General features: G+C 39.7%; 1 protein-coding gene across 5 annotated transcripts in view; it reads left to right on the forward strand.

The window, feature by feature from the left end:
• The window catches only part of LOC138754697 (zinc finger protein Gfi-1b-like), a 38842-nt gene extending 21478 nt beyond the window's left edge, over nucleotides 1–17364 (forward strand). For 4 of the 5 annotated variants that reach the window (XM_069919407.1, XM_069919393.1, XM_069919383.1 and 1 more), the window contains exons 2-7: nucleotides 44–171; nucleotides 8000–8161; nucleotides 9598–9863; nucleotides 11739–11876; nucleotides 13319–13484; nucleotides 15146–17364. In XM_069919407.1, coding sequence (XP_069775508.1) covers nucleotides 60–171; nucleotides 8000–8161; nucleotides 9598–9863; nucleotides 11739–11876; nucleotides 13319–13484; nucleotides 15146–15327 — 1026 coding nt within the window. In that variant the 5' untranslated portion in view covers nucleotides 44–59 and the 3' untranslated portion in view covers nucleotides 15328–17364. The remainder of the gene's footprint in view (nucleotides 1–43; nucleotides 172–7999; nucleotides 8162–9597; nucleotides 9864–11738; nucleotides 11877–13318; nucleotides 13485–15145) is intronic. The other variant, XM_069919418.1, reaches the window with a different exon arrangement.
• Nucleotides 17365–18829: the final 1465 nt, after the last annotated feature.

An 18829-nucleotide genomic window follows, 5' to 3' on the forward strand; every position in this document is an offset into this window, starting at 1 on the left:
AATAATTAAAAAAATTCTTCCATTCTTTTCTCCCCCTCTCCAGTGCTCCAGAGTTCACAATGCCGAAATCATTTCTAGTGAAAATTAGAAAAACAACCTCTTGTAACCAGCCTCGATATACTGATGATAAAGTGACATGCAAGCTGGAGCCAGTGTTGACACCTCCTGTTGGTGAGTTTCCTGCAGGATAAGGGGAACAAAACATTTTATACCATGTATCTTGTCATGATGAAGCAAGGAAGGTGGGCAATGGATTTCAGGAACTGATTATGTTTCTATCTATGTACTTTTCATTTAATCTTCCCATTTCTCATTCTTCCTTATTTTGTTGACTTTCTGCACTCATTTTCTGGTCTTTCTGAAAGTCCCTCATTTGGCCTTTATTTCACAAAACAATTAATCAAAAAGTTTTTTGGAACAGATCTTAGTTGTTATAAATGGAGAACTCTATATAAAGCAGAATAAATGTTATTGGACCTACATAAAACATTGAAGGACTTTCTAAGTCCCAAGCATTACACCTTGAAAAGAAAATAATAAATTTAAAAGGATATATGTGAGATTCATGAAACTGTTGGCAGGTTAAATTATGAGCACGTTAACATGGTTTGTATTTTCTGAAATAACAAAGGATTAAATTGTGCTTTGAATGAGAATGTTAAGCATTTAAATGAAATAAAGAGTAAAATTTTCGCTTTTGGGAAACCAGAACAAGGGACAGAATTTTAAATGCTGACCTGTGCTTTTAAGTTTAGAAACTCAGGAACATGCAAAATTTCACAGGAATGTGATATACTCTTCCACAAAATACATCAGGTGTTAGATCAATTAATAAGTTAAAACCTGGTTTGTTGAAAAGGAAAGCAAAGGAGTTGGCAAAGATCATCAGTGATCCAAGCGTATTCAAGGATTGAATGGCCTACATTTGAGCACACGTTCTAACATCCTGTTTCCTTTTTCTCCAATTCTCAATCTAATTTGTTCCCTTCCCCTTTCTTGTAACAATAAAGGCTTCATCATTCTCAGTTAAATAGTCATATACTTACAGCTTATTCAATTATTACCTGGCCCCCAATTTGGTCTGAAGACCATGTATTAAGATAATCTATTTTATTCTGGTACTTACACCACCAGAAATATGACATGGGAGAAATCTTGTCATTTCTGGATGGGTACAAGGAAAATGTTCATATCAGATTTCAGATTTATTGTCAGAGAACATACATGACATCACATACAACCCTATGATTATTTTTCCAGCGGGCGCAGCAGAATTACCACATATTGGAAGAGAAAAAAAATGTCACAATGTATACATGTAAACAAATAAACAAATGTAAACAACTGACGGTGCAATACTGAGAGGAGAAAAATAAACAATAAAGTGCAAAAGTAAGAGTCCTTAAATGAGCCCCCGATTGATTTTGTTGTTGAGGAGTCTGATGGTAGAGGCTGTTCCTAAACCTAGACGTGCGAGTCTTCTGGCACTGATAACTCTTTCCTGATAGTTGTAGTGAGGTACAGAGCGTGTGCTGTGTGATGTGGATCCTTGATGCTTGCTGCTTGTTGCTGCTCTCCAACAGCAGTGTTCCCTGTTGATGTTCTCGATAGTAGAGAGGAGTTTGCTTGTGATGTCCTGGGCTGTGTGCACTACCTTTTGTAGGGAATAGGTGTCCTCATACCAGACTGTAATGCAGCTGGTCAGCACATTTTCCACCACACATCTGTAGAAATTTGACAGAGTTTCTGATGTCTTTCCAAACCTCTGCAAACTCCTGAGGATGTAGAGGCACTGAGGTGCTTTTTTCATTAGTGTGTTGGCTCCAGGAAAGATCTTTCAAGATCTCACACCTCTATAGATATCATTAATACAAAACAAAATTACGTGCTTCTTACTTCATTTGAACGCTTCTGTTTATTAGTTGTTAAGATAATAGAAAAATATAAAAAGGCATTTTTGACTGACAGTCCAATAATGATCCAATCGGGTAATGAAGAGTTAGTTATCTTTTCAATTCGAAGATGGGAGAATTGGAAGAATTTACAGTTCAGGTCACCTGTGAAAGTATGGCAGGAGAGGTTAAAGGAGATCAGGTGATAAAACTCACAGGAAGAGTTTGAGATGACATTGGCAGTTATATTTGAAGGGTTCAACGAAGATAGATTAGGTAGCCATGAGACACTGGAACTGCATCCCAGTCATTGCCAATATAGGTGAAAGGGAAGAAGAAACTGTCAAAAATGATTCTCAACCAGCCAAGAATCAAGTGTTTATATGTAAACCCCGACCTGATTATTATTATTATTATTAATCTCTTCAATAGGAGTGAATTTCAGCAGACAGTTTGTGTTGCTAATAGTAAACACAGAGATTATTATCTTTTCATGACAAGTATCTGTAGCATTGGTTTCATGGGGGAAAAGAATGAAAACTGTAATCCCAACTGAAGCCGCTGGTAATGAGTTGAAAAAGAGATTTGCATAACTCGGATGGTGAAGGAGGGCTCCATTCTGTTATATAAACAAGGCAAGAGCCAAAGATCGCTGGTTCATCCAGGAGAGGCACTGGAATTGTAATAAAACACATGTTGATTTAACTTGACAATACTGTTCCAGATAAGTGAATTTGGGGTTTCTCAACCTTCTCAGATTGTCCTGGAGTTTCCAGGGATGAAATAGTAATATTTTGAAGATTATTATATGTAATAGGCCAGACAAAAATTTTATAGAGTCATGCAGCTTGGAAACAGGCCCCTTGGTCCACCAAGTTCATGCTGGCCATCATGTTCCTAATTACATGAATTCCATTTAGTAGCACTTGACTTAAAGCTATCTATACCTTGGCACTTCAAGGGCTCATTTAAATACTTTTAAAATATTTTGAGCATACCAGCCTCTCGGGCAGCATGTACAAGATTTCAACATCTATCTGGGGGAAAATATTCTTCCTTAAATCATCTAACCCTTATCTTAAAACTATAGCCCCAGATCATAATCTCCTCTGGTAAAGGGAAATGTTTCTCAATTTCTATCTTATATATGCACATCATACTTTTGCATTAGCCCACTCAGATCTTATGGGACTGAAGAATTAGGATACGAGAAGGCCTTCTGGTCCCTTGAACCTGCTCCAACAATCAATGTGATTTTGGCTGATCTGGCTCTGGATTCAAGCTCCACTTACCCACTTGCTCCCCTTAACCCTTAATTTTCCTGTTCTTCAAAAATCTCTCGATATGTTTCTAAAATACATTAAATGAGGCAGCTTCTATTGCTTCCTTGGGCAGAGAATTCTGCAGAATCCCTGCTCTCTGGGAGAAACAGTTCTTCCTTATCACTATCTTAAAAATGTTCTCCTGAGTCGAGAGGCTCTGAGTTCTTGTCTCACCTGCCAGTGGAAACAACCTCCCTGCTTCTGTCTTATCCCTTTCATAAGTTTCCATAAGTTCTCCCCTCATCCTTCTGAACTCAAATAAGTATAAAGCCAGGCTATTCAATCTTTCCTCATAAGATAACCCGTTCATTCCCAGAATAAACCTGATGAACCTTCTTTGCACTGCCTCCAAAGTAAGTGCATCCTTTATGAAGTAAGGAGACCAGAACTACACACAGTACTCTAGCTACAGCCTCTATACAATTGCAGAAGAACTTCCCTGCTCTTAAATTCACTCCCTCTAAACCTTGAAGGCCAACATTCCATTAGTGTTCTTGATTACCTGCTTGATCTGCAAATATTTTCCAATTCTTGCCCAAGTATTCCCAGATCTCTTTGCATAGCAGCAAATTGCAATATTTTACCATTTAAATAATAGTCTGATCGACTCTATTTTCACCTAGCGTTTTCCAACATTTTATTCATCATCCAGATTCTAGCCCTCTCACAGAACCTATCTATATTGTCTGGAAACCCTCTGTGACTTCTACATAATTTACTTGTATCCTCCTCCAAATTATTTATTGTGAACAGTTACGGGCCTATCACCAATCCCTGCGGCACTTCATTAACCATTGATGTCCAATTAGAGAAACATCCATTTATCCCAACTCTGTGCCTTCTATTGGTTAACCATCCTCTATCAAAGCCAATAAATTACCCCAAACTCTGAGCATCCTTATGCGGTACCTTATTGAATACCTTCTGGAAATCTAGATATACCACATCTACCTGCTCCCTTATATCCACTGTACTTTTTATATCTTCAGAAAACTCCAGTAAGTTAGATGAACATGACCTGTCCTTCCTGAATCCATGCTGCTTTTACCTGATGGAACAATTGTTATCCAGATATCTTACTATTCTTCCTTAATGATAGCTTAATGTCTCAGCCATCCCTCTCCACTGAAAATAAACCCAGTCTATCTAGTCTCTTTTAGCTGTATCTCCTCTGCACGTTCTCCATTGCAATCATGTCCAGTGCAATTAGGCCGGCAAGGTTGGCGAAATGGTTAGCGCAACACTTTTACAGTGCCAGGTTGGGACCAGGGTTCGAATCCAGTGCTATCTGTAAGGAGTTCGTATGCTCTCCCCGAGGGCTCTGGTTTCCTCCAACCATTTGAAATGTGCCAGGGGTGTAGGTTAATTGGGTGTAAATTGGGCAGCACGGACTCATGGGCCGAAATGGCCTGTTACTGTGCTGTATGTCTAAATAAATAAATAAATAGTTGTCCTTCCTATAATTTGGCAATTAGAAATGTGCACAATTATCCAGCTGTGGTCTGGTTAATGATTTGTTTTAATGGATTTTAAAAGTTTTCCAAAATAAAATATTCCTGGAATACTTTCAATTACAATAAATCCATTGGATATTGGCATAAAGGCTGTCCGATTATTTTAGCTGAACAAGAAGTATCATTCTCTTTCTTATTGACCATGCATCAGTGAATAATAGTGGGCTTGTAGAAAGGGATGGGATGGTTGGAATCAGAAGTCTTTGGATTCAACCTAGTTTATGTATTGACCAATGCTCATGCCCATGCTATTCCCACAACAGCACTTAATTTAACCATGAACTGAAACAGTACTTAGTTCTAGACTGCAAATTCAAGTTCATTGTGGACATTTTACACTAAGGAACTGATGCATTGTCAGAAGAACTGTTTCAGTGAAGATGTTCGATGAAGACCTACCTAAAGGTTTCTAAGGCATAGATTTGAAGAAATAGCTGGTTCTCCTGTGACCTTGCCAATTTTATCTCTTAATAACATCATTGTTATATTGTTGGTTTCTCACATGTAACTAGTTAATTCTTTAAAATATTTTGAGACATTCTTATATCATGTAAAATGTTAAATAAACCTGCAATGTTCTTCAATTTTATTATTAAATCCTCTTGACCTTGGCATAAATCTGTGCAAATTTATTCACAAACTCTTTCAGAGAACATCATGAACACAATAGGGAAGTTACACCAAACATTGATATGATTCCAACTGGAATATGTAGATTCATTTCTAAGGGTCACACCTCAGTAAGAAAGTATTTATTTCAGAGAGAGAGATTTTCTAGATTTAAAAAGGGATTAAATGATAAAGGCAAGCCTTGTCTTGTGTTACTTTGTGTTTGAAAGGTAGAATTGATTTAATTAGGATGTTTAAAATTATGAGATTTTAGGATGGATTGACAGATAAATTGTTTCTGTAAAATAAGACTGTCATTAGCCTTAGCAGGGGTAATTGGTCACAATTACCCAATTAAATGATGGGAAAAATATCTATGAAATTTGTGAAGCAATTTCTTTTGAATATTATATAAAGACATGCAGGCTTAGATGTGAAGCTCTCAAGCCCAGACAATGTGGCACCCATCATGTTAACTGATGAACTCTTCAGTGTAAGGTCTCCATGAAGTGACTGTACACTAGAGTAGAGACCAAGAAGTTGCACCATGATCAAACTCACCACGAGACTCGAACCCTATCTACCTTCTCCTGCAGAGAAAGTCCTTCTGGGATAGGCCTACAGCATGGCCTGATGTAGCTGCAGGAAAAACCTTCCTTTTTGTTCCCATTGGAGCATACAAAATAGTCATGGAATTGCTGGTTTACCTTCCCAAAGCCCCATTAATATCGCTAAATTGGAGCTTTAGTTCCCTGTGTTTAGAAGCTTTAAATCTAGAGACCAAGTTTAACCTTTCCTTCCAGAGGAGCTCTGCCACCTCTTCTCCACACTTGGAGTACTGCGCTTCAAGACTCGCAACAAGGAGCTGGAATGTAGAAGATCAGGATCAACTTGCCTGGCTACTGGCTCTTGTCTTCGACTCTCCCACCATGGGAAACAACCTTTCTACATTGACTCTGTCTATACCTTTCAACATTTGAAACGTTTCAATAAGATCCCCACCCCCTCATTCTCCTAAATTCCAATGAATACAGTCCAAAAGCTGTCAAATACTCCTCACATAATAATCCTTTCATTCCCAGAATTATCCTAGTGAACCTCTTTTGAACCCACTCCAACTTCACAACATAACTTCTGAAATGAGGAACCTGTAGAGTGCGTCAAAAGAACCAAAGACTTGTTGATCCAAACCAAGGCTTTTATTAACTAAAAGACTGGAGCATATCACATGTAGGTTGACCAGTCCAGAATGACCTGGTCTGGTTAGGAGAAATCCTTTAAGACCTGCCAGTAGGCGTGGGTACACTCTCAGCCAATCACAGTCATCTACACTACAATCTGTTCATATACACATTGGTGATAGAATCTGTACTATCACAGAATGCAAAACTGCTCACAATTCTCCAAGTGAGGTCTCACCAGAGCCTCATAAAGCCTCATATCATATCCCTGCTCTTTTATTCTGTTCCTCCTAAAATGAATGCCAGCATTGCATTTGCCTTCTTCACCACTGTCTCAACATGCAAGTCTCTGCATATTCTAAATTAAATTTTAATTTTAAAAAATTTAGTCATATAGCACGGTAACAGGTCATTTCACCGCATGAGTCCGTGTTGCCCAATTTACACCCAATTAACCTACAATCCCTGGTACATTCGAACAGTGGGAGGAAACCAGAACCCCAGGGGAAAGCCCATGCAGAAACGAAGAGAACATACAAACTCCTTACAGACAGCACCGGATTCGAACCTGGGTCACTTGCTCTGTAATGGCGTTGCGCTAACAGCTACATTAACCATGTAATGCAAGGAACTTGGTGCTCTCCACTCTCTTTATTATGGAATTGTTGATGTGTAGTGGAGGGTGGTCATTCCTGGTCCTCCTGAAGATCTGAAGTCCACGATCATCTCTTTCATCTTGTCCACATTGAGACTCAGCTTGTTATTTGCATCATTTCATGAGATTTTCCACCTCTTCTCTGTCATCTGATATCATCTGATCACATTATATAAAATTACATTTTAAATATCAAATCAATGTAGCACTGCACTTTTAAAACAGATCTCTTTCTGCCCTCTCGGGTAGTGTAAGATATGCCACAGCACTATTGTCGCCAGGCTATTCGTGCCTTAAATAATACCATTAAGACATATCATTTAGTCACTATCTCACTGCTGGTTGTCAGGGTACATTGTTTTCAAATTCATCATAGAATGGTTACAATGCAGATGGAGGCCATTCAACTCATCATGTCTATGCTAACTCTCTACCAGTTCCTTCCACCATCCTTGCAAATTTTTCTCCACTATATGTTTATCCAGTTTCTTCTTGAAAATCACAATAGCTAAATATTGAGCAATTAAACCAAGGCACTGGATTTAAATCAGTCTTATTCAAATCCGATCCATTTATTCATTGACTGAGAACATGTGCTTCTCGCTCCAAATACATTGTTGGAATGAATTCAAAATCAAGGGAAGACTTCTCACAAGACAAGGACTTCAGCTGAATCAAACTAGCACCAGTTTCTTTAGAAAGAAAACTGACATGAGAAATGGATTCCAGGAATAATAACCCTGTTGGAATTGGTATCAACATGAATATATTCATCTTCCTTGTAAGAGTTCAAAAATCTGTTTCAGTTTTCATTGCTTTTCTGTAGGTTTGCCTATTTGGTCTCCAGCGCAGCACACAGATCCTTCACCGGGGGTCAAAGTTCATGACAATGACCATGAGCAAGAGAAGGCTGGCTGGAAGAACAGCAGAGACGACGAAAGGGCATCCCTGAGCCTGACTAAAGCTGCTATGCATGAGTTTCCTCCAGGTACTGAGATTATATGCATTTCTCTGCATGCACATCAGCTCACCCCATTTAAACCAGCTTAGAAAGATGAAGAAATGATCACTTGCAAACCTTTTCTCGTGATACCTATTTGCAAATAAAAGCTTGTCTATTAAAGTATATTTCATAATCTAAGAATGCCTGAAGAAATTTGAAAATCAAGTATTTTTGAAGTGCAGTCATTGAAGAAAACAAAGCACCCAATTAAGACATGTTGTGCTCTCATGGATACTTGACCAGATCACTACATGATGATAGTAGTGGCCAAGAAACTTGAGAAGGCTTGTCATTTTTTTTCAAAATAGTATCTACTTAAGAGGAGGATGCCACTTCAGTTTAAGTCTCACATGAAAGAAAACATCTCCAATTGTAGGACACAATTGAACCTCAGTTGAACTTACATAACCACTAAAACGCTAATAATCTGCAATTCCATTGTTCATGGCTTTCTGAGTATGGTTTCCTGCACTCTCTCTTGAAATAATGGTGCACTTTAAACTCACTGGGAGTTCTGGTTCCCACATTCCCTTTAATCTCTCCTGGTTCATTGGAAAATTGATCATACTGCAGTATAACATCTGAAACGTGAATTAAAATTATGTTGGGTATTAATAGGAAACACATCCACCAGTTCAGAAAATCTGCCAGATCCTTACCACCAAAGTGCCAAAGGTGCTGGGTTATCAGAGTTTCACAGCATTTTGAATTTGTATGTTTAGCGTTGATCAGTTTTACTGGCCGACCAATACAGTAAGTTTGAATGACATACTAATAGAACGTTATTTTCACAAGTATGAATAACTCTGATGGTTTATCAAGCAAAGTTGAACAAGTCATACAAAGACTTATTATGTTAAGAATACTTAGAGAGTATTTATAAGGACCAACAAAGGAGAAAGATCGGTGGAGAGAGATTTGGTTTCGATGGGGATGAAATAATTTTCAGATCTAAGTTGTTGAACATCTGCAGGGTGGCTGGCAATAGTACTGTGATTAAAATCAATGAGACCATTCTCATGCTTTGGAGCACAATTGGGACAACTAGTACAGGGATGATAGGAAAGTGGGACAGTGTGAATTAAGGTAAAACTAGCAGAATTTTAGTTTATGGAACATGGATAATGTGAGACTAGCAAGCACACTGAAATAGATGCACTAAGTTGTTGCTAAAAAGAGTGAGATTCCTAGACCAAGAATGTGATATTCACAGTGGATGAAATAAAAGTGGTTTGAAGCATTGATTTACACTGATCATTTCTGAAATAGGTACCTCTGTTTAGCAGATCAGGATATGCAATGTTCTTTAGTTCGCTGCATTCCTGAAGTCTGCCTGAGAGAAATAAGGGGCAGAGTTACACATGGGAGTTGGGATGAAAGATAATGCATTTAACATTCAGTGGTATTCCTTTCTGTTTCAGGGTCAGGTTCTCTTCTTTCAAGATCCTCTGGCAATAAAGATTGTATGTTAAGTTCCGCCTACAAGCCAGGCTTCCCCTGGGGCTCGTTCCAGAATGTATATGACTTCTGCCATCTCTCTCCCACCTTCCAGTCCACCCTCTTGGTGGATGCAGGTGGTTTGTACAGGTCCTCCATTTCAAGTCCACTAGAGATTGACCAGCCCATTGATTACAGCACACATTACTCTTCAGAATCAAAGTCTTACCACTGTGTGAAGTGTAATAAGGTAATTGCTATTGACGCTCCATAACATTTGGTTTTTACAATGGGAGGAGGCTGCAGAAATTAGTTGGTGGATTTCAACCAATTTGCAGGTTGTGGGTTCACATCTCACTCCAGACACTAAAGCATGAAAACTATGTTGATTTTGCAATGTAATGACAGTAGAGAAATGCCATTTTGTATTGAAACTCCATGTGTCTTCTATGATGAATCTTATGGAATCATGGACTTATAGGTTATTAGTAAAAATTGTGTTTTGACCTTGACCTAAAAGTAAAGCTTCCCTCGAGACCTATTCATTGACATTTTTGAGCTCTGTCAGCTCACCCCAAGGTACCAATCCACTCTCTTAGACATGATCATGATGCTGTTTGTTGGATCTTGCTCTATGCAAATCAACTTTCATTGTTCATTTTTGACAATCCAGGAAAAAATCATTAACAATAAATCACTTAATATTGAGCTATTGGAAAGTTATATGTATAACACATCTTTCTTCAAAGAGGGTATGAAAATTTAAGAAAATCACTGTGTCACCCACAATTGTTGCATCTTTGGGACTCGAGGTGAATCCTTGATTTGGAATCATCAACTGTAGAATCCAAATGAGAGCAGTACACAAAAGTGCTGGAGAAACTAGCAGGTCACACAGCATCCATAGGAGACAAAAAGCATCAGAATTACTGACAAAGTGCTCAGGCCCGAAACATTGATGGCCTTTTGCTTCCTATGGATGCTGTGTGACCTACTCAGTTTCCCCAACACTTTTATTTCTTGCACTTGACCCCAGCATCTGCAGATTTTCTTGTTCTCTATACAAACTCACTGTGAAATGAAATTTGATTGGCATTTGAAGTTTTAATAAGAATCTAAATTGGAATGAGGAAGCAAGTGGGATTCGGAATAAAAATAGAGAGATTCTTTGTTACGAGCACAGTGGACCCCAAAACACAACAGCAATAAATATTCACCAAGACAAATGGTTACTTAAACAAAAGTTGCTTTTAATTATCTTTAAACATGAAAATAGAATCAAACTTTAACTTATCACTATTGACTTACTGAACCTAACTAACCCCCTTCTAATTCTAAGTGCATGTGTATGTGTGTAAGTTCAGAAAAGTTCTTTGGTTCACAGTCCAATCTCGCTTCTTGTTCTTGTCACTTTTCAGAGAGAGATTTGTCGTATGATAGATACCCAGCCTCTTCAGTATCTTGCTGATGAAACCTGGCCCCTTCAGAGTTCTCCAGATGATAACCTCTTTCTTTCAGGTCACCACAGAGTGCCTTTTTGTTTCTCTTATTCCAAGTGAAGCATTAGACAGCCAGTCATCTCCTCTTGTATGAACCACAAGGGCTTTGACCAGGCTGAACTAAGAACCCATCTTCCAAATGGGAATTTCCACAAGCTTTCCAGCTTGTCTTGATCCAGTCCCAGCTGCTGTTGCTGGCTGTAACACTGTAGAAGTGATCTCTGTCCCCCTGCCCCACACCCCCCTCTCTCTCTGAGAGAAAGCCTGTTTGACTCTCTCCGCTTGCAAAACCACTTGACCCTCTTAGAACAGCAAGTTCCTCTTCCAGACGGAATGTGGCTCTGACAAGCTCTTTCATCTGTTGCCTTTTTGTAAACAACAATCCATTAGTGAAGTCTCTTGGGCACTCTCCAAACTCTTACAAAAGCTGTGGAGCTGATGTGTCTAGCATTAGCAGAGCTCCAGAATTTCAAATAAAATCTGTTTTAAAGTGTTTGTATGTGACCTACTCTAACAAACCTTTCCCAATTTACCTCCCAAAAACATATCTATATACTCTGTCACATCTTATTTCAAGGGAAAGCCTTCACGTGATCCTTGCACTAATAATCATCTTCTGCCAGCAGGTCTTTTCCACCCCTCATGGCCTGGAGGTCCATGTCAGGAGGTCACATAGTGGAATGCGACCTTTTGCATGTGACCTGTGTGGGAAAACGTTTGGTCATGCTGTGAGCCTGGAGCAGCACCTGAACATCCATTCGCAGGTATTCCACTCCATTTCAGCTTCTTTGCTAATATTCATTGTTCATCTGTGACTCAGCATCTCCAGGAAGGCAGAGTCCCTGTAACTCAGTTCAAGTTCAAGTTCAAGTTTATAGTCACCTGATTGTACATATATAGCCTGACGAAACAGCGTATCTCTGTACCATAGTACACACACACGGACCATAGCACACCCTACAAACTATTTTTTTTTGGATCACTATATATATTATGGATTTCTAGGATTGTTTAAAAATCTCACTGCCTGCAGGAAGAAGATGTTTTCCAGCTTGGCAATCCTGGTTTTTATGCTCCTGTACCTCTTCCTTGAAGGTAGAGTCTCAAAGATACTGTGGGCTGGATGTTAAGGTTTCTCAATGATTCTCTGAAACATCTTTATGCATTATTCCCTGTAGATGAATGGAAGGGATCCTCAGCATTTTTAATCACCTCTGTACTGACTTCCAACTGATGCTTTTCAGCTATCATACCACACTATGATTCTCACACCCAGGCCATTCTCTATTGTGCTCCTGCAGAACATTTTTAAGATGGTGGCTGATAGCCTTTCCCTTCTCAACCTTCTTGGGAAGTGTAGGCGCTGCTGCGCCTTCCAAACTAGTGAGGAGGTGTTGTTGGTCCAGCATATGTGGTCCTTTAAATGGACACCAAGGAACTTTGTGCTTCCCACTCTCTCTATGATGGAGTCTTTGATGTGTAATGAGGAGTGGTCCTTTGTCCTCCTGAAGTGCACAATCATCTCCAATGCAAGTGCTTTCACAATAGGAAGCAAGGTGTACCTCAATTAAAGTCTGCAAACTAAGTAAAGAAAGATTGTGAGATCCAGTAGCACCTCAAGGATATGAAAGGACCCATTCCTTATATGATGAAATTCAACACCTTCAGGGAAAAAACAGAACCCTATGAGAGGCATTACCTCCAAGAGGGAGTCTGTACCCCAGAGCGAATTAGAAAGTTCAAGATAGGAGGTGACCAGTATCCCAGTGAGGGGAATCTTTGGGAGAGGAGTTTTAAAAAATTAGGCTTAGAAATTTCATCATATGGTATGATTTTGTTTTGAGCAACATGCAAATGAAATCCAATAGAAGTTGCAGATATATGATCAATTTCTATGAATCATGGAACTTGGAAAATTTCATCCTGACATTTCTGAGTGTGGTGTACGTCATGCAGCTGTACACGTGATTCCTAACTGCATCGACAAGAGGAATGAAATGTTACATGCTCAAAACAGAAAGGCCTTTCTGGGAGTTGATTTTGTTCATTCTTTTATAGGTATGTGTTTTGGTTCAAGCTTACCATTTCTAGCTCTAAATGTGATCGTTCTATCTGAAGCTACCTCATGACCTACCCTGATGTTTACTTTTACATTGTCCAGATGTTCAATTTGAAGTTTCAGCTTCATACTTTCTCTTTTTTATAGGAAAGAATCTTTGAATGCAAAATGTGTGGAAAAACCTTCAAAAGATCGTCCACATTGTCCACTCATCTACTGATTCACTCTGACACCCGGCCATATCCCTGTCAGTATTGTGGAAAACGATTCCACCAGAAGTCAGACATGAAGAAGCACACTTATATTCACACAGGTAGAGTGAAACAAGTACAGGTACAGTACATACTTTTTCACACAGATAGGACACATCTACATTCACACAGATACAGTAGAACATACATGCATATATGTATAGTGGGCCATTCATACATACATGCAGGTATAATAGGGCACCTTTCCTTCCCACATGTAGAGTGGGATACATCTTTATTTTCAGACCTAATTAAGAGTTCACAACTGCACACGAGACCCACACAACATCAAGTCCCAACATTCCAACATTGAAATCCTGGTTATACTCATTGGCCATGTTGGGAATACCATGTTGACACATGCCCAACACCAAGAATACCTTCACCGCATGAACTGCAGGAATTCATAAGGCAGCTCATCACTACCTTCTTCAGACTAATTAAGGATAAGCAATAAAATCTGGCCTTGTTTTTACACAAGGGCATTGGGACATTCCCATGTTCTCACCAGTGGACAGGAACCTCACTTTATTCACATTGGTATGGTGAAGCATTTACACAGATCCATGCAAATATTTGGGGAGGTGGAGTGGAATACTTTGTTCACAGAAGCAATGCACTGATGATCTCACAGGTACAAAAGATCACATACATTCATGCAAATACACAGGCAAACTGGAACCTGCCCTTGTTCACACAAATTCATATTTACAATCACACTGGTAAGTAGGAACACACCTATGTTGTCATAAGGATAATAAATACATGTACATTCAGATCAAAACAGTCACAAAGCTATGAAGGAGAATGCCAGTCTTCATGTAGGTTTAGTGGAACTCACTGATTTTCACACAAGAACACATCTATCGTCATACAGGGTGGCAGAAGAAAATATTTGCTTAAGTCATTGTGTAGAACACTGACATTTACAGAGAAAAGTTGGTGAACATATAGCAACAGAGGAAGACACCTATATAACCCCAGTCACAGACATACATTCACTCAATTACAATGGGACGCATGTACATCCTCAAAGATAGAACTAAATATACACTGGACATCAGCTTGCAGAAAGTGGAGAGAAGCAGAGAAAACAATACCCCATGGAGTAATTACAAATATCACTTCATGATACTAACATAGTCACAGAGGTCCTTCAGCAAACTTGCTTCCCTCCTGTGGATGTTTTACAGATGATTTACTCCATACCCCTGCTGTTGCACATAACTCTGAAGGTAATGACGGTTTGGCTTTGAAATTTCATTGAAAATGACTGTATAAATACAAATCTAACTTTCCTTGCTACCTTTTAGGAAAACATTAAAAGTGCTCCCTGTTGCCCCATCCTACATTGATTTAAGAAGCTTCTGCGAAGTTGTTTACAAAAATAGGAGTATTCTCTCTGTTCCACTAGCCAACATTTTATTCCTAAACCAATATAATAAAATAATTTGATCTGGTCATCAGAACATTTTAAAGATCACTGACCAAAAATGTTAACTTGGCTATTTTCTCCTTTGATGCTGCCCGACCCACAGTGTGTTTTCAGCATTCTCTTTTTGAACTGGATGGTATTTGCGGGACGAGCAAAACACCTCCCACATTTTCAATTATAATACCAGAAACAAAAAACTTCAGTTGCCTGTAGCAGCCTGAGGTGTGAGTAGGGCGTTTAAAATGCAAGTTTTTCTCCCTGTTGACATTACTCTATTTTTTTTCTCAGGTGAGAAGCCCCACAAGTGTCAGGTGTGTGGGAAATCGTTCAGTCAGAGCTCCAACCTCATCACTCACAGCCGTAAGCACAGTGGCTTCAAACCCTTTGGCTGCGAGCTGTGCGCCAAAGGCTTCCAACGCAAGGTGGATCTCCGCCGTCACTGTGAGACTCAGCATGGGTTGAAATGTTAGAAGCTGCACTTGAATTGTAGGCTGTGAGGGAATAGGGCAACAAATAACAACAGCCAAAACATAGCTTGTAGATGGGCAGGTTCAGCTGGGCCCCGAGGTCAGTAAAACAAGCAACGGTGGACCATCAAAGCAGGACGGAACCCCTCTTGCCTTCGTTCTGCCTCAATTTTCCTATCTGCTGCCTTCTGAGTATTCTGAAATAATTTTCATGTGTTCGTTTTTATCCTGTTCACCTGATAATCCACACAAATTGCCCACTAGCTTTGATTCTCTCCAACCCTCATTCCATTCTCCTGCCATCTGTAACTTCCTTCAGCCTTGCAACTATCTGAAGTAATTCCAGTTTGATGCACTTGTCCTTGGTTCTGTCAATGGTTTCAGTTGCCTAGGCTCCAAGACTTAGAATTTTCTATCTAAGCTTTGACCTTGCTAATTCTTTTGGTAAACAATCCTATTGAGTAGCTGAATGCTGATTTCTTCTGATTATATCTATTTGGAGCTTTGGGGGTATGTTTCACTGCGATAAAGGCACAGTTTAATGGCATTTTATAGCTATTGTGTTAAAAGCAGAAAATGCTGGGATACCTCATGAATCAGGCAGTATCCACAGAGAGACCAGGAGTCCACAGGAGACTGCAGATGCTGGAATCTGGAGCATGTAGAGAACATCGAAAGAACCAAAGACTTGTTGATCCAAACCAAGGCTTTTATTAACTAAAAGACTGGAGCATATCACAAGTAGGTTGACTAGTCCAGAATGACCTGGTCTGGCTAGGAGCAATCCTTTAAGACCTGCCAGTAGATGTGGCTACACTCTCAGCCAATCACAGTCATCCTACACTACAATCTGTACATATACACATTGGTGATAGAATCTGTACTATCACAGAGCATAATACAATGGTGGAGCAGTAGCAATAGGAGAGAAAATAATTGTCAGAAAAACTGATGAAGGGTTCTGACCTGAACCATTGACAATATTTTTGCTCCCAGTGATGCTGTTCAACCTGCTGAGTTCTTCCGGTATTATTTTCTTTGCATAAAAGTGAATGGTCCTTCATTAGAGCCTTAAAAAGGTAAGAATACAAGCTGCTTTACCTGGTAGAGTGGGGAAAGGGTGGGAGAGAACAATGACATTGCCCGTGATACATTGGACAAAGTTAACCAGTGATGCAGGTTTTCTGATAGAGCAGTGATGCGTTGTTTCCGGTGCAGTCTCAGGGAGGAAGAGAGGGTCAGTGGAACTCTCAGATGACAACACAGCAATTGCTGGAGATTGGAAATAAAAGTGAATGTTGGATCTGTGAAGGGACAAAACATGAGAATTTTACAGATGAACAATCTTACAGTGGCCATTTCCAAAGGAAAAGCTGTTTATCTGAAGTGTTGAATTCTACATCAAGTTCCAAGGGCTGTAAAAGGCCCAAATAATAGATGCTTACATTGTTCTTCCTGAGAATTGGAGTAACAATTCCTGCTTACTTACATGTGCAAAGCAAGGAGTATTGTTAAGGCTGTGCATTGTGCTCTGTTTCTGATATGTTTTTCCATGGAAATCCATCGAACTGATCATTGAATGAGCAAACTACTTCCATCCCACAAGCTTATGTGGTGCAGGAGTCATCAATGATTCAAGATTGCCCGAGAGTCTCAGAGAAATAAATTGTACCCCCAAGACTCTGCTGAATGACTCCCAGAAGAAAATTAAGTGGGGGAATTATAATTTTGTTTTATTTGAGCATTATTGCTCATTTATGGAACAACTTTCTCTTAATTAAAGAGTAAAAAGTCATTTTAGAGGATTTCTGTTTCAATTTATTTTGAGGGTAGATGTGGGCATACACACTATGTATGAGTCTTTTAAAGACTGTAAATATTGGTTACATTCTTGTACAGAGCCAATAGTAAAGTGGGGAAGTCGAGCAATATGCTCAGCCAAGTCAGTGCCACCAGCACGTGTGAAGAAGGATTTTTATCACTGCTGTTTATTTTTCTCTTGCTGATAAGGATATTCAGAGTAAAATCAAATCAAACTTGCCAGTTTTGTGTTGGTTCTTCTCTTTCCTCCCACCCCGGTATATTTTTAATCTTAATTTTCTGAGCTATCCCTGATGCTGCTAAACTGCAACCCTTGACCTATGATACTTGGGTAGCATCTTCTTTGCAGGAACTGGATCTTCCATCAGTTTACGACCCTATTTCCACAAGAGATCAGATCCTATGGCTGCTATGTGTTCTCACAGCTGGACATCGAGAAGAGGGATTAATGAGGTCCCAGCTGTGACTTCGGAGATCATGCCCAGTAATTGGGATGTTCAAGTTAGTGGTTGGTACTAGAGAGAGGAAGAATAAACAAGATTCCTATCCCTAATCTGAGTGGAAGTGCACACCAAGTTCAGGTTAATTTTCACATGTACCACAATGAGAAAGTTTGTTTTGCAAGCAGTCCAGCAAGTGAGTCATGGTACAGAGAGAGAGAGAGAGATCAGTTGGTACATAATTTTACTATTTTGAGGTTCATTCAAAGTTATCAGGGGTCTGATAATGGCAGGAAATAAACTATTCTGAAATCTGGTTATGCATGATCTCACACTCATGAATTTTCTTCCTGATGAGAAGGGGTGAAGAGAGAGTGGCCAGGGTGGAATATGTTGTTCACAACGTCAGAACCGAACTGTAGTATAGGAGGGCAAACTTGTGGGACCACCATTGTGCAAGAACAGAAGAGCGGAGCAGCACTATGGGGCCGCAGGAGTGTGGATGGATAGGTACAAGACGCGTGCAGCAGTTCAGGTGTAAGGAGAGTGCTGGTACAGATGTGTACTTCATCAAACATGGCTGGTACAAAATGGCACTAGTAGAAGTGTGCTATCTATGGACAGACTCAGCTCAAAATATAGCTGGTACTGATGGAGTTAAAAGTTTTACCGCCTTGCCTCTCATCCATCTGGAAAGAATCATGCGATGGGATGTTGCCTGCAGCTACAGGTACATTTGCCTGTGACCTTTAAACTACAGAATTGCTCAGATAGAGCTCCACTCTCTTCCCCAACCTTCTGCAGCTGGTTTTAGGATTGCAGAGAGGGTGATAGGGAGTGGAGTATCAGAGAACACTAAACAGGGTCCTTATTTGACAAGCAAATTTTTACTCTTGTGGTGAGGGCGTTGATTGTTATAAAGGACTCAAGATTTCAGTGCAGAACAGGCATCAAGTTTCAGCCCAAGTCAAATCAGGTACTTTAAAAAAGACCTAAATCAGTTTTGGAGCAGCTGCTCGAAGGTTGAACAGGTTCCGAGCGTTCTTGTGCTAAGTATGCAAATACCTGTGTGACTTGCTCAATTGTATGAAAACAGCAATGGCTAATTGGTAATTTCAAATAAGGTTTGACTTGGGGGAAGGGAGTTGTGAGTCTGAGGAAAGAAAACAGAGGGAATGAGAAAGATTGGGGAGAATGTTGGGGTAAAACACGGGATTCTGTTGACACCGTGGTTAAGTGAAAAA

Source organism: Narcine bancroftii, chromosome 1 (genome assembly GCF_036971445.1).
Source record: "Narcine bancroftii isolate sNarBan1 chromosome 1, sNarBan1.hap1, whole genome shotgun sequence".
In the NCBI taxonomy this organism is placed as follows: Eukaryota; Metazoa; Chordata; class Chondrichthyes; order Torpediniformes; family Narcinidae; genus Narcine; species Narcine bancroftii.